Genomic DNA, 16,217 nt, shown 5'->3' on the forward strand with positions numbered 1-16,217 from the left:
TAGTACCTAAGGCGCTTGACTGCTAACCAGAAGGCTGGTGGTTCAAACCCACCAGCCACTCCTCAGAAGGAAGATTGGGCAATCTACTTCAGTAGTGATACTGCCTTGGAAACCCAAGGAGGGGTTGCTATGAGTCGGGCCCGACTCGACGGCACATAACAACAACAACACTCCCATATGTAAGGGGAGAATTCTGTCACTTTATAACCCTCTAGATCACACCATTACTGGAACTCTTATAGCACCTGTTTTTTATTTTGTCATTCCCACAAAACTCTAAGCTACATGAGGCAAAAAGCCATGTCTTAGTTGAATGAATGAATAAATGAACAATTCTACGTGATAAATATTATGATCCTCATTTTTCAGATGAAAGGACTAAGGTTTAGAGATAATCACTGACTCTCACAAAGTCCTCCCAACTATAGTACGTCAGGGATTCAAATTCAAATATTTCTGGCTCCAAACTGTGTGTTTCTCCCTCTTTATCACACTGTTTTATATGTTAGTTGTTCTGAATAAAGCAAATATACAGTCCTGTACACTTTATATGGATCTCAAATAGGCTTGAAATAACCCTGAGCTGAGTGTTGTTATTATCCCAGTTTTACAGATGAGAAAACTATGGCTCAGAGCATGTTAAGAAACATGCCCAAGAAAATGCCACTATGTGGAGGTAAGGCTGAAAATTGAACCCAGACTGTCTCCCACCAGAGCTCTTGACCATGAAGCTGGACTGCCCCTTGTAATACTCTCCACTTTCTTCCTGTTGCCTTTCAGCATAGCCCAGGTCCCTGCAGGCTCATTGGTAGCATGTTCACCTCTGTTTCCTGCTCTTACCTTGCTATGCTCTGTATTCTGAAGACAAGCAAAGTACAATCTTCAAGTTCCCCCTAAATGGCTCTGGCCATGTTCAGGCCATTGTTGTTAGTTGCCATTGAGTTGATTCTGACTCAGCTGAATGGAACTGTATTCCATAGGGTTTTCAAGGCTGTGACCTCTCTAAAGCAGATTGACAGGCCTTACTCCCAAGGTGCTTTGGGCAGGTTCAAACTGCTAGCCTTTTGGTTAGTAGTCCAGCACTTAACCATGCGCACCACCCAAGGACTTTGTTCTGTCAATAGGAGGCAGCGATAGGAAGAGAAAATCTAAGATAAAATCCTAGGGAAAATCTTCCCCTCTCTGCTTTGAGGGGAATCTAGTGCTACCAGTCTGGTTCTAAAAAAATTAGTCTTTGAAAACCTCATGGAGCACTGTCCTACTCTGATACACATGAGATTGTCATGAGTTGCAGTTGACCTGAAGGCAACTCGTGTGTTGTGTGTGCTCCACTTTGGATGGTGTCTCAGGCAGTGGTTGTATTTCTCCCTGGTTTCATCTCTCTCTGAAAATCTCTTCTCTCTGTGGCTCCATCTAGTACTGCGTTGCTCCTCCTTGTGGTGGAAAGAACAAAAGGAAGAGGTCGTAGACCTTCCTGTTGTTGTTCATTTCTGGGTTGCCTCACTGTTTCCTTATTTGACTTTTGCTCTCTTTTAATACCTTTAGGAGCTCTGTTGGTGTAGTGCCTATGGCATTTGACTGCTAACCAGAAGTTTGGTGATTCAAATCTACCAGCCACTCCTCAGAAGGAAGGATGGGCAATCTACTTTCGTAGTGACACCACCTTAGAAACCCAAGGACGGGTCCCCATGAGTCAGATCTGACTCAACAACAGTGAGTTTTGTTTTGTTTTTTTTGGTCTAATACCTTTGTAAAAGTTCCCTGACCATTAAATCCCCTCTGTTCAATCACCTGACATCCTGGCATAGATGCTAATTATTGCTGTCTGAGGACCATTCTGGCTTGCCCACCTCTTACCTTCTTAAACCTGGATTAAAGAATTGTGATGGACCAGAGACCTGTAAGCCACAGACCCATAAGTGGTTATTTGGTCATGAGCACAAAGCCATGACAAACATTCTTGCAGGATTGTTCTGTTTGTCTTTTATATCCCTAGGGTATATTTAGGACATGGAGGCTGTAATGTGCTAAATGGCACCCTAATGACACTGAAGGATTAATGCAGCTTCCAGAGGTGCTAAATGTACAGCTGGGGATTAGATAATTAATAGGAGACTCTGCCTCATTAGAAAAGATCATGTTTAATTATAGTGAAAAAAAGGCAACAGTGCAAAGAGTTTCTGTAAATGTACCTCAGGTCAGCCCATGGGCCTGTGCTTCCTCAGTTTGCTGTTCCAGCTTTACATCTTGCCACCATGATGCTCAAAGTTAGAGGAGGGGAATAAGAGGCAGCCTTAGCTGCCATCTATATGTAGCACCTGTACCTTTGCTCAACTCCAGAAGAATGCCTCACACTATCTGGGGGACCATTATCCAAAACAGCAAGAATGTGATTCTTCCAGAACTACCCCTAGGTAAACAATACCCCTCTTTCACAGAACAGAGTAAAAAAAAAAAAAGGCAAATCAGTCTCCTAATCTTATAAATTAATATGTTATTCCAGAGAATTCGACATAATAATGACATTCAGAACACATTAGCTCCAACTGATTATAAAAAGTTTTTAACCAAAAAGTGTAAAAACTTGTTCCCACTTCTCCACCATTAAGTTCTTAAGGAAAAAAAAAAAAAAAGTCTGTAATGTAAAATGGGAATAAATCAAGTATGACTGAATGCCTTCCTCTAGCTGGGGTATCATCCTTGATGTTATCAATTTTAATAGATACTTAAATATGTCAAGATCTATTTAAGTTCAGACAAGCACAACTAACGTTCAAGTCAGTTCTTTACAGCTAGAATGACTGGATTTGGGTGATACTTAGTAAATTTGTGCTTATGTTTTTTTCTGAGCAAATGAACTGAAATAATTATAAAATTGAAACATTTTATAAGGTGACACTACTGCATTTAATTGTATGAAATTTACAGTGTAGAAAATGTAATCATTTTATTCAGTAGTCCATGGTGTAATTAAGACTATTCTTTTGAGGGATCTTGTATTTATGATTTTCCTCTTCCACCTGGATGAGATGTCTCAAATTCAAAATTATACATCAATTAGGTATAATCTTGGGAATTTTTTTTTTAAGAATCTTATTTTCTACTATTATATGTATCCCTGATTTTATTATCCAAAGGGATGCTTTTTCAGTCAGAAGAGCATAGATACTGAAGCAGGGACACAGAGTTCTTTGGAATTTTACCATTTTATTCAGGAAAAGACCACACACAATGAACCACAATTTCATAATAATGTTGCCGCACATAGGCTGTGATGTGCAGTAAAGATGCTTTTAAATTCCCATCAGAGCACACACCATGAACTGTGCTAATGGATGTAACACGTTTTACAAAATCTGCATGTGTGAGGCTTTTCCATCCTGTTTTAAGTCGAGCAATGTATATAAATAATAGATATTAGCAATTAAGCATCCACTCCTATGCACTCACTTATACATTTGAAAATAAATTAACCACAAACTACATAAAAGTGGATGCAGTCTTCTCCTTTCCCTTCTGTTTTCCCTGCTGTTCCTGAAAAATATTTCTGTATTTATCTCAGTGTGAACAATGACCCCAGCTCTCAATTTCTGCATTCTTAAATTAATTAACTACCAAAAATTTTCAAAAATGAAGTGAGTCTGATTTAACTCTTGATTTTGTTGATGTTTGATGTTTAGCATTATGAACATTCCCTGTCACTATTTGTGGGTTTCAGTTGGGGCGTTTTACTCTGTCTTTCATCCAGATCCCCAAAACTCTTACCTCTATTGGAGGAATTTTCCAATTGGGAGGGAAAGGAAAGGTGTCATCAATTTCAAACTTGAATTTCCTGGGTCATACTGGCTTTAGCCTAAGCCATAAGAGAAACAGCCTAACTCAATAATCCTTAAATGTCTTTTTTCTGCATAAAGCTCATGAGTATCAGTTGCCATTTTAATAGGGCAGTCATATTGACCCTTCCCTGAGAATGCAAGGTTTCAGGTAGCATGCTAGCTAAATCAGTCCTTCTCATTCCCAGGATCCCTGATAGGACAGATCAGAGTGGTTCTGGAGAGGTACAGTGGAGCATATGTTACAGTGATGGCTCCTAATTCTGAGATTGTCAGCATGATACACACAGCAAGCAAGATCTATGCATCCCTGGTACAATCCCTTAAAATGCTCTAGCCTCAAAATGCTCTTGCAGATTATCTGTCTCAGTGCAATAGTTTGAGGGGTTCATCCACCCTCCATGGCTCCAGAAAGTCTAGAGTCTGTGAGAATTTGAAATTCTGTTCTGCATTTTCCCTCTTTTGAGCAGGATTCTTCTATAGAATCTTTGATCAAAATACTAAATAATGGTTGCTGGGCACCATCCAGTTCTGGTCTCATGGCAAGGAGACAATCGTTCATGGAGGCAATTAGCCACACATTCCATATCCTCCTTCTATTCCTGACTCTCCTTCTTCCTCTGTTGCTCCAGATGAATAGAGACCAATTGCTGTGCCTTGGAGGCCCCTTACAAGTGTTTAAGATCCCAGGCACTATGCAACTGAAACTACTGTTAAGAGATAATCTTTAGAAAAAATATGCTCTAAGGTTTTCTTAGAAACAAACCACAGATTAGGTTAACTAGTAAACAATGTCTGTCTTGAGCACTGTGTTCTTTTAAGATCTGTCTATTTATACCTATGGGATCAAATTGGTAACAGCAATTTGAAAGGTTAGACAGGAATGTAAGGGTCATTGAGTTTATGTTAATTGGGAAGGAACAACTCAGAAAGAGGCAGCGAGAATGGTTGCACAACTCAAAGAACGTAATAAATATCACTGAATTGTACATGAAGAATTTGTTGAACTGGTATATGTTCCACTGTGTATATTTTTAATAATGACAACACAAATAAAATATATTTTAAAAAGTCTCTTGCAGAGAACTCTCCTGTATTCCCTGTTTTCTTGATTGGCATCAACCCTCATCAAAGCTAGAAACTTGCGCATCATCTTGGATTTGAGATTGTAACGTGGCAATCTATAGGCTAAAGTTGGCCCAAAGATGTGTGTTGTTTGGAGTATCGGAGACTTCAGGGAGGAAAAATGGAACTAGTTGTCAGCATTTGAAAATCTGGGGCTTTCACATAATACTCCAGGTCTCTGGTTTTTCTTGAAAAATATGACTGGTTGGCAACTTTGGGCCTATATTTTCTTCTGGCAATAATTAGCTGCAGCTCAAAGTGAGTAGCAACCTTTAGATGAGACGTGTGCTCCTATTTAGCTTGCCATGGTCCTCACCAATCCCTATTGTTTACTTCCAGCTTACTTCACTATTCACATTATCACCTGGCAACTGCTGACAACTGAATCTGTAGCTTCTGGTCCAAAGCATTCATGACAATTGCATAAGATACCACATGTTAGAAATTATCTTTCCCCTTATCATCTAAAACTGTAATGAAAATGAAAGCTAAAAGTGAATACCTAATATATGCTAGTTTCTGTACCAGATGCTTTATGTATGCTACTTCATTTGAACCTCAGAATACCACATGGTGTATTAATAGTCCCATTTTATAATGGAAAGACTGAGATTCAGAGATAGTAAATAATTTGTTCAGGTTTATGCAGTTAGTGAGCTGCAGAGCCAGGAATTAAACCAACGTGTTTCCAAAGTTCCTGTTGTAGACTAAGTTTACTTATTTATTTTTTCTTATTTTCAAAAAGTAAGTATGCGCTTCAATACAGACAAGAAACTTTACCCTGTTCCATTTTCCTTTGAGAAACTGCAGGCTTTCTTTAAAGGCAAATGTAGACACGAACACTACAAAATTCTTGAATGGTTTATGTCTCCTGTAAAGGTCCCTGCAAAATGAACCTGAATAAAATTCCATATGTCTTGGTGTGGTGTCCATGGCTTTGAACATGATTATACTGTCAAGTTATCACCAAATCAATTCTAAACTGGCTTTTCAAATGGAACATGCCTTTCATGTTATGTATAGTGATGGTTTGGTGTAGGTTTGTACTGATCAGATACCTAGGAAGCAATATTGTCTAGAAAAACCAACCCTTTTTCATAGGCTGCTGATGAAAGCATCTTAATAGTTTATATAGTCTCTATATATATATTTACAGTATTTAAATACCATTATGCCACCTTCTCTTTGCCTAGAGACACAGGGTGAATAGTCAGTCTCAGATCCAAGAAGTGAAAGAAGTTTGCCATCTTTCTTTTGCACTTCATAGTCTCGTAGCAAGAATGCTTACACCCATCCCCAGCTGTTTAAAGCACATTGCCTGATTCCCAGCTTTGAGAACAAACAATCTGCCAAGCACCCCCATAATTGCAAAGTGACCTTGACATGTGTCATTCACCGAGGTGTTCACATTGAAGACTTCCTGTTTAATATTCATAAAAACTTTTTTTCTAACAGCATATGTGATCATTTTACAGGGGCTGGGGTTTGGGAAGCTTTATTTAGAGATGGGTTGAATTCTGAGAAACGTACCCTCAGTGTCTCTCTGATGAACTGAAGTATCAGTTTGGAGGTAGGAAAATCTTGTTTGGCATTCTTCAAGGGAGGACAGTGATGTGCTGGATTCTGACAGTTTTTTCTCATTGGGGGTTTCCTTGACTGGTCCATCTGTGATATTGAATTCGGATACTGAATTTATAACGATAGCATTAATGGGATTCTCGTCTGCATGCTTTTCGTTTGTGAGTTGCGTATCTAGACAAAAAAGAAAACACATATACACAAACCCTCTATAGTTTGAAAGCCCTAGTGATCTAAGAATGGACATTTGCAGAAAAGTTCACGTTTTACCCTTTTATAAGAAGGAAGTCTTAACTAAAATAATAAAATACTATTGAGCAGATACTTTTGAATGAAAATATAAATAAGAATAAAAGAATATAGTAGTTGTAAAGTTTGTTACACATTAGGAAATTCCCCTATCACAGTAATTTGTAACAGTTATTTCTAGTATGGGATTTTGGTGATGGGTGGGGATTCAAGTAATATGATGACTTGGATCAACAAAATCCCTTAGCATGTTGTCAAATGATGTCATAGTGTGTTATGGATCTGAGAAATAATAAAAGGGTCTTAAATGCTGGGCATCCCTGCTGAGTAATTTATGTAGCCTCAATCAAGTTTCTTTCCTTCTTTCTGTCTATAGATATGAGTTTCCTCCTACGTGTAAGTAAAGTGAAAATAGATGGAGTCAGTATGGTTGTTTCTACCTCTGATCTCAAGACTCTAAATTGCTATCCTACCCCTTTGTCTGCCTTGGTGTGTGTAAAGTGCCTACTTAAATGGTGGCCTATCTGGCCTTAGGATATGTTTCCTGGGAAGACATTCAGTTTCTACATAACTACCTGGAATAATTGCTAAAGATGTTCATGGAGGTTTTAGGAAATTCTTTGACTGAGACTGGTTTGGAAGGACACAGAGAAGGATGAGATTCCCAGGGTGGTACAAGAGGTTAACTTGCTCTGCTGCTAACCAGAAGGTTGTCGGTTTGAGCCCACCCAGAGGCACATTGGAAGAAAGTCCTGCAGGATCTTTTTCTGAAGGATCAGCCATTGAAAACCCTACAAAGCACAGTTCTACTCTGAAACACATTGGGTCAGCATGAGTTGGAATAGACTCCATGGCAACTAGTAATGGTAGGGAAGGCTGAGAAGTGCTTCATATACTTGAGAGCTCATGTCTTCATTCACTCATTCCCACATAATAATTGAGAATCTGCTGTGTAATAAGCACTGTGCTGAGAATACGGTGGTGACTAAGATAAATATGTCCCCTGGCCTTCAGGAGCATCCAACAAGGTAGAAAACTGATACTAAAACCAGGTAAAGCCACCACAGGAAAAGAAAGCTGCAGACCAATATCTCTTATGAATATAGATGCAAAAATATTCAACAAAATACTAGGGAACAGAATTTGACAGCATATTAAAATAGTCATATACCGTGACCAAGTGGGATTTACTCCAGGAGTGCAGGAATAGTTCACCATTACACAATTAATCAACTTAATACATTACATCCATAGGACAAAGGAAAAGAACCACATGATTATCTCTATGGCTACAGAAAAAAGCATACGATAAAACCCAACATCTTTTCTTGATGGTAACCCTAAAGAAGATTAGAATAGAAAGGAAGACCACAGTATGATAAAGGGCATAAATGAAAAGCCAACAGCCAACATTATACTTGATGGAGAAAGACTGAGAGCTTTCCCCTTGAAATTGGGAACAAAACAAGGATGCTTGCTCTCACCATTTTTGTTCAATATTATATTAGAAGTCCTAGCCAGAGCAATAAGACAAGAAAAGGAAATGCAAGGTATCCAGATTGGAAAAGAAGAAGAAAAATTGTCTCTATTTGCAGATGATATGATGCTTTATAGAGGGTCCACAAGAAAACTTCTAGAGCTAATTGAAGAATTTAGCCATGTTGCAGGGCATAAGGTCAACAAACACAAACTAGTTGGGTTTCCATACACCAGCAATGAGAAATCTGAAAGGAATTAGGGAAACAATTCCATTTACAATGACATCTAAGAGAATAAAATACCTAAGAATAAATCTAACCAGGGATGTGAAGTACTTATAAATAAAAATTATAAAACACTGCTGAAAGAGAGAAAGGAGACTTAAATAAATAGAAAGATGTTCCATGTTCTTGATTTGGGATACTTAATAATCTTGAGATGTCAATACTACCCAAAGCAATCTATAGATTTAGTGCAATTCCAATCAAAATTCCGATGACCTTCTTTGAAGAAATGGCAAAAATAATCTCCAACTTTATGTGAAATAGCAAGAGGTCCCAGATAGCTAAAGCAATGATAAGAGAGAAAAACATAGTAGGAGGACTCATACTTCCTGATTTTAAAACATGTTACACAGCTAAATTAATTAAAGCAGGCTTGTATTGATATAAAAGTAAACACATAGACCAATGAAATAGCTGGTAACCAAAAGGAAAGTTGTTTGAACCCACCAGCTTCTCTGCAGGAGAAACATGTGGTGTGCTTCTATGAAGATTATAGCCTTGGACACTCTATGGAGCTGATGTATTCTGCTCTATAGGGTTGCCATAAGTTGGAATTGACTCAAAGGCAAGAAGTTTGGCATTTGGTTAGGATGGCTAAGATTGTAAAAACAAAAAGCATTCAAACAAACAAAAAACCCAGAAAATAACAAATGTTGGTGAGTATGTGGGGGAAATTGAGACTCTTATTATTGCTGGTGGGAACGCAATATGGTACAACCTTTGTGGAAAACTGTGGCAGTTTCTGAAAAAACTAGAACTACCATATGACCCAGCAATTCCACTCCTTAGTATATATATAAATGACTTAAAAGCAGACACTCAGACAGAGGCTTGTACACCAACATTTATTGCAGCACTATTCACGATATCTAAAAGGTGGAAACAACCTAAATGTCTATCAACAGATCAATGGATAAACTAAATGTGGTACATACGTACCATGGAATACTACTCAGCTATAAAGAGAAATGTTTTGACTCATGCTACAATATGGGTGGAGCTTCAAAACACTATGCTGAGTGAAATAAGTTGATCACAAAAGGAAAAATATTACATGACTTCATTTATATAAAGAAGATAAGAGTGGGCAAATGTACAGAGATGAAAGTTTATTACTGGTTACCGGGGGAGGAATAGAAGGTGATGGAAAAATCTCATTGATTGAGGGTAGGGTTGCACAGCCAAATATTTTAATTGATGTCAGTAAGTTGTACACCTGTAAAAAGTTGTATTGGCAAAAGGTGAGTGACAGATGTATTTACAACAATGACAAAAAAGTATGCCCAAATACCTCATGGGATTTGGTACCTTGGTTTGGAGGTTTAGGGTCATGGTTTCACAGGGTATCAGTTAAAAAGCCTAGTAACATGTTTAGTGCTTCTGTTCTCTCTCTTAGTTGGTTGCATAGTGCCTAGGGTCTTAAAAACTTGTGAGTGGCCACTGAAAGCATGACAAGTGGTCTTTATTCACACGGAGCCACAGAGGAAGGAGAGTCAGGAATAGAAGGATATGGAATGTGTGGCTAAATGTCTCTATGAACTACTACTGTCTGCTTTGCCATGAGCCTAGAAGAACTGGATGGTGTCTAACTACCATTACTGAATGTTTTAATCAAAGATTCTTCTGAAGAATCCTACTCAAAAGGATGAAAATACAGTACAGAATTTAAATTTCTCATGGACTGTAGACTTTCTGGAGCCATGGGGGCTGGATAAATCCCTGAAACTATTCCCCTGAGATAATCTTTAAAACTTAAACCCAAAATAGCCCCCTGAAGTCTATCTGTATGGGATCAAAGTGACAAGTGCAACTGGAAAGATTAGATAGGAACCTTAGGGAGAGTGAGTTTATGTTAATGGGTCAGGAATGACTCAGAAAGGGAGGATATGGTTGCACAACTCAAAGAATCAATGACACTACACTGTGTACACAGAAACTGTTGAATTGGTGTATACAACAACAACAACAAAAATACGTAAATAATTGCTTAGATTATAATATTGAAGAGTGTATTAAAGAGAAGTGTATCCTGAAATCATGTTACAGACACAACCAGCTTGGTAGTGGCATAGATAATAATTTTAACCTGTCTACACCCATTAAGCAGAATCCTAAGATGGAGAAAAGAGTTAACAGAAGAACATATTCTCAAACGTGGAGCTGGGATGATGGATTCCCAGAGACATTTTTAGGGCTAAGCAATCAACAGCCCTGGTGATTTGGTGGCACTGCTGGGAGGTGATGAGCATGTGTTCTGGAGAATTGTATCCCCATTGCTAGCTTAATGCCTGTTTGATTCAGTACCGATCACTGAGTGACTGAGACAAAGAATAAAATTGCCAACCTGGTTTGATTTTATCAGATTTATGCAGCTCAAAGCAAGAAATACATTGTTGCCGAATTCATCATCCTTGTTCTTTCAAGGCTTGCTACTTAGTCTGAGACAGATGAAAATCTTTACTTGGTCCTGTCCAATAAGGCTGTGGTTCTAAGACTTGTCTGTGTTTAAGAATCACCTGGAATATAATTTTTAAAATCTGGAGTTTTTTAAGTCCAGGCAATCACCCAAGACCTATTAAATGATAGTCTCTGGAGGGAGTTTTGAAACTCCCCAGGTGATTCCAAGACACCAGTTTGGGGAACCACTGCCCCAGTGGTCTCCAGCTTTTGAGAATGAAGGAAAGAGAGAGAACATCCTGTTGGCTTCCTCATCAGTGATTTTTAGAAACTAATTGTTTTGGTTATCTGGTGCGGCTCTGACAGGAATCTACCACAAATGGGATGGCTTTAACAAACAGGAGTTTATTCTTACAATTTGGAGGCTTTAAGTCTGAGTTCCAAGTGCCAGGCTCTAGGGGCTATGTGAAAGTACCTCGACCTTGGGCTTCAGCTCTACCTCTTGATCCCGGCCCATGGAAGCTAGAGGCATCTCTTCACTCAGGCAGCTATTGGCTGCTGAGGCTGACAAACCCAAGGTCAACAAATAAAATGGCACAGTCCCGATGTTACCAAACAACATGGCAGGCCATTGATTCAAGTCTGTTGAAAGTCCCAAAATCAGCAAGGCATGGCAGGCTGTTGAACAATGACTTAGCCACACATAGGGTTCAAGTGTGCCAAAAGGCTAGAGACCATTCCCAAAGCTGTTTCTTATATACAGGAAGCAGACCACATCCCTAAGGCAGCTACTCAGCTGCTTGCAGCAGATTCCACCATGGAGTTGATTGCCAGTCTCATCATGGGGAATACTACATCCAGCTGCCCAGCCACTCAACCAGGCCCAACTAAGTTGACACACAACCTTAACTACCACACTAATCATGTGACAGTTGCTTTCTGAAGGCCCACACTGCACCAGAGCTAACAGTATGAGGCACAATGGTATTAGATCATTTTTGTCTCTGATTCTGCAAACAGCCTTGGTTTGCAACAGTGTTTAAAATTTTAAATCTTTTGGTTGTGGTTTTATGCTCCAAAAAAAAAAGACATTGTAGTGAATCAAATAGGGCAGAAATAGGGGTTTCAGAAAACATCTATTTTTGCCAACAATTATTGAGTACTTGATAGAATGGGAGTTCTGGTGGTATAGTGCCTAAGGCACTTGACTGTTAACCAGAAGACTGGTGGTTCAAACCCACCAGTCACTCCTCAGAAAGAAGGTTGGGCAATCTACTTCCATAGTGATATGGCCTCGGAAACCCAAGGAGGGGTTGCTATGAGTTGGATTCAAATGATAGCAGTGTGTTGCATTGTGTTTTTGTTACTTGATAGAATTGGCTAAACAGATTGGCAAATGCTAGTCTTCAGAAGGAAGATGGGGCAATCTACTTCCGTAGATACTGCCTCGGAAAGCCAAGGAGGGGTCGCTATGAGTTGGGTCTGACTTGACGGCACATAACAACAACAACAACAGGCTTCCTCTAACCCCCAGAAGGAGTCATCAAAATAGTGATGTGCTGACAACATCAATGATGATGATAAAAATTATTTTAATTTTCTTACTTGGGCATCATAGCATCCAAGAATCAGCTACTATCAGAAATACATGGCCATTCAAATTATGCCTTAGGGCAAGGTTTCTCAACCTTGGCACTGTTGATATTTTGGGCTGGATAATTCTTTGTTGTGAGCCTACTCTGTGCACTGTAAGATGGTCAGCAACATCCCTCTCTCTACCCACTAAATGCCAGTGGTAACTCTCTCCCCTCTACCCTAGTTATGGGAATCAAAAACATGTCCAGTCATTGCTAAATCTCCCCTCTAGGGCTAAATCACCAGGTTGAAACCACTGCTTTACACCCCCCCCCCACACACACACACATACAAACTTAGACACATACATTTTATGTCAAATTCTCTGTTACCACTCATATATCTTATTTATCTTAAGCATCACAACTCTGCCCCTCGCTCTCTTGGCCTAACTGAAGTCTGTGCTTGTCCCGAATGACTCCATCTTGTTACCACTGCATGTTGTTGTTGTTGTTATGTGCCATCGAGTCAGACCTGACTCACAGCGACCCCTCCTTGGGTTTCCGAGGCAGTATCACTAAGGAAGTAGATTGCCCAATCTTCCTTCTGAGGAGTGGCTGGTGGGTTTAACCGCCAGCCTTCTGGTTAGCAGTCAAGTGCCTTAGGCACTATGCTACCACAGCTAAAGGTAGATATTGTTAGCCTCCTGGAGTAGATGGGAAATGCATGAATTGGTATCCCCATTTAACAGATAAATGAGAGTAACCAAAGTTTAAAGAGTTTATTTTGGTAAGTTGTACAAGGTCTCCTAGTTTATAAATGAGAGAACTAGTATTTGAATCCAGGTCTGTCTGGTGGATTCCAAAAGATTATCTTTATACCTGTCTCTTATATTGTACATTTTCTCTGATTTATTCTTACCTTTCATCTCTATCTCCTAATTGTTGAGACTGCACATCAGCAAAACACTCTTCACCCTAAATCCCATAATGTTTGACCTCCCCCAAATAGAGCCTTGCAAATAGCTTATAGACATGCCTTTTCCTGAACAGGTCTTTGCAAAGCAAGCCTACCTTCTCACACACTCAGGGAATCCTGCCTGTTCAGTTAACAGCAGCTTTAGACCACACATTAAAGAGCAGCTCAGAAAGAGCTGATAGATAACGAAACCTTGATGGTATAGAGATTGCAGCAGCTATGTACTTACAGAATTAATTAGCAATCAGTTCAAATTATCACACATAGTCAGGCTGCATGTAATTTAAATTGCTTTTGCACAAAGTAATTCTGTAACAACAACAATAAAAAAAAAGTTGGATAGAGGTTACTGGAATGTAGGAACATGCGGCGAATACGGTATACAGCCAAGTGGTATATGATTCTCTTTTTAATTTTGAGACAATTTTAAGTATAGCATTTTGAATGTAAGTGGTGTGCTTACATTAAGCAACCATTTGGAGCACCCTGGGCTTGTACTGAGAGTTTTATGAACATTTAAACTGCCATTCATAAAGTTATTTTAATTTTATATCTCTGTTTATATTTTTATTTTTTTCGTTCCCCAGTGGAAACTATCTGTTGCTCATTAGCAAGTCATCTGACATACACACATTTCAGAGCCCAGGCTGTTCAACCCAGAATTCTGACATCTGAAGTGAGTCACACACAGTCTTTGGGTGAATGCTACCGACATGTTCCATCTTTTATAGATGAATGCTAACAATAATTTCCCCAGATTTCTTCCTTTGCAGGGTTATATGGCATTGTATTCAAAGTACTATAAAGTAGCATACTCTAAAAGGAGAAACACATATGAAGAGGTATCACATCTTCTGCAGAGAAAATTATTTTGGAATTAAATAAGGAACTTGTGAAACTATATTTGGGATGTTATACATAGTTCTTGACATTAACTTAGAGAAAATCAATATTTTTCAACAGAAGAAAGATAAACCAAGATTAGGACAAATATATTAGAAGCCCAACTATATTTCTTCAAAAAATAATTAAAGTGTATCTTAAAAGTCAGTGAAATAGAAAATTCATGTTTGGACTAGAAGTAATTGCAAGAACCAATGAGCATAAACTTAAGTAACAGAAAAGACAGACAGTTAATTAATTTTTTATTATCATTGAGCAAATGTTATTAATTTAATTCAATTAACATTTATTGAGTACCCACATGCAATAGATGAATCAATGTGACAGCAGCTATTCATTTATTTACCTTACATTATTAAGGAAATATTTTAACGATTTTCACTTTGGCTTGCTAATGGTAGCTTTGCATTTTTTGTGTTAATTTACTCTCTAGTTGAGTCATTATATATACGAAACCAAAAGAATAAAAATAAAAACCAAACCCACTGCCACTGAGTTGATTTCGACTCATAGTTACCCTTATAGGGTTTCCAAGGCTGCAAATCTTTACAGAAGCAAACAGTCTCATCTTTCTCCCACAGAGCAGCTGGTGGGCTCACTCACCAACCTTATCATTAGCAGGCCAATGCCTTAATCACAGTACTACCAGATTATAAATAAGGGCTATCTCTTCTGCCCTGCTGCTCTGATTCTATTCTTTTTTTCTTTCCTTCTCTCTCCTGCTCTTTCTCCAATTCTCTGACCAACCTGCACTATGTCTATCATTGCTGTATTTTTTTTCTTTCAGCTCCTTCAATATGGTTGTCCTCCATGACTTTATCCTCTGGCCTCTCCATTACTTTTTTTTGTACCATACCCTTGCAGGTCATATTCACAACTTCATTATTTTCTTTGTGAAAACAAACAAACAAACAAAAACAAACTCCCTGCTGTCAAGTCAGATTTGACTCATAGCAACCCCTCCTTGGGTTTCTGACGCAGTATCACTATGGAAGTAGATTGCCCAACCTGCCTTCCGAGGAGAGGCTGGTGGGTTTGGACCACCAGACTTCTGGTTAGCTGTCAAATGCCTTATGCACTACACCACCAGCTGGCCCTTAAATCTCAATGCAGACAGCCAGGCATGCACGTTGTATTTGCTGAGAGTAAACTATGTGCAAAGAACCCTGGTGGTGCAGTGGTTGAACAGTTGGCTACTAACTGAAAAATTTGATGGTTCGAATCCACCAGCTGCTCTGTGGGAAAAAGATGTGGTAGTCTGCATCCATAAAGATCCATAGCCTTGGAAACCCAATGGGGCAGTTCTCTTTGGTCCTGTAGGGCCATCATGAATCGGAATCAACTTTATAGCAATAGGTGTGTGTTTAAACTATGTGCTCAGCCCTGTGCTTAGGTCTGAACAATTCAGAGAAGAATAAGAAAAATCTCATTCCTCAAGAGGCTCACAATTGTCACAAATTGCCATCTTACACTAATCTAATTGGCTATTAGATATTTTATAATAATCCTTACAAATATTGTGTCTCTTTCTACCAAGCCCCTCATTCTTCTCCCCAGACTAAATAACTCTAACATCTCTGGAGAGTTCATAATTCAATTTATTTTCATTGATTTATAATTTGTCAAGTTCCCCAGGCTTAAAAATATTCTTTCCTTTGTCTCGTCCTCCCATCGAATCATTTACTAGTTCCTGTTATTTCTTGCAAGGAACCCTATGGCACAGGGGTTAAGCGCTCAACTGCTAATCAGAAAGGTCAATAGTTTGAACCTACCAGTGGCTTTGCAGGAGAAGTTGTTGTTGTTGTTATGTGCCCTC

The 16,217-nt window shown here is 38.9% G+C and overlaps 1 protein-coding gene across 1 annotated transcript in view; it reads right to left on the reverse strand.

The window, feature by feature from the left end:
• MDFIC2 (MyoD family inhibitor domain containing 2) overlaps window positions 1–16,217 on the reverse strand; it is a 184,974-nt gene that overhangs the window by 7,108 nt on the left and 161,649 nt on the right. The window contains exon 3 of the mRNA XM_042781680.1: window positions 6,489–6,710. Within this exon, the coding sequence (XP_042637614.1) occupies window positions 6,489–6,710 (222 nt within the window). The remainder of the gene's footprint in view (window positions 1–6,488; window positions 6,711–16,217) is intronic.

Source organism: Orycteropus afer, unplaced genomic scaffold, assembly GCF_000298275.1.
Source record: "Orycteropus afer afer isolate SDZICR_OR568_19922 unplaced genomic scaffold, OryAfe1.0 scaffold00149, whole genome shotgun sequence".
Classification (NCBI taxonomy): domain Eukaryota; kingdom Metazoa; phylum Chordata; class Mammalia; order Tubulidentata; family Orycteropodidae; genus Orycteropus; species Orycteropus afer.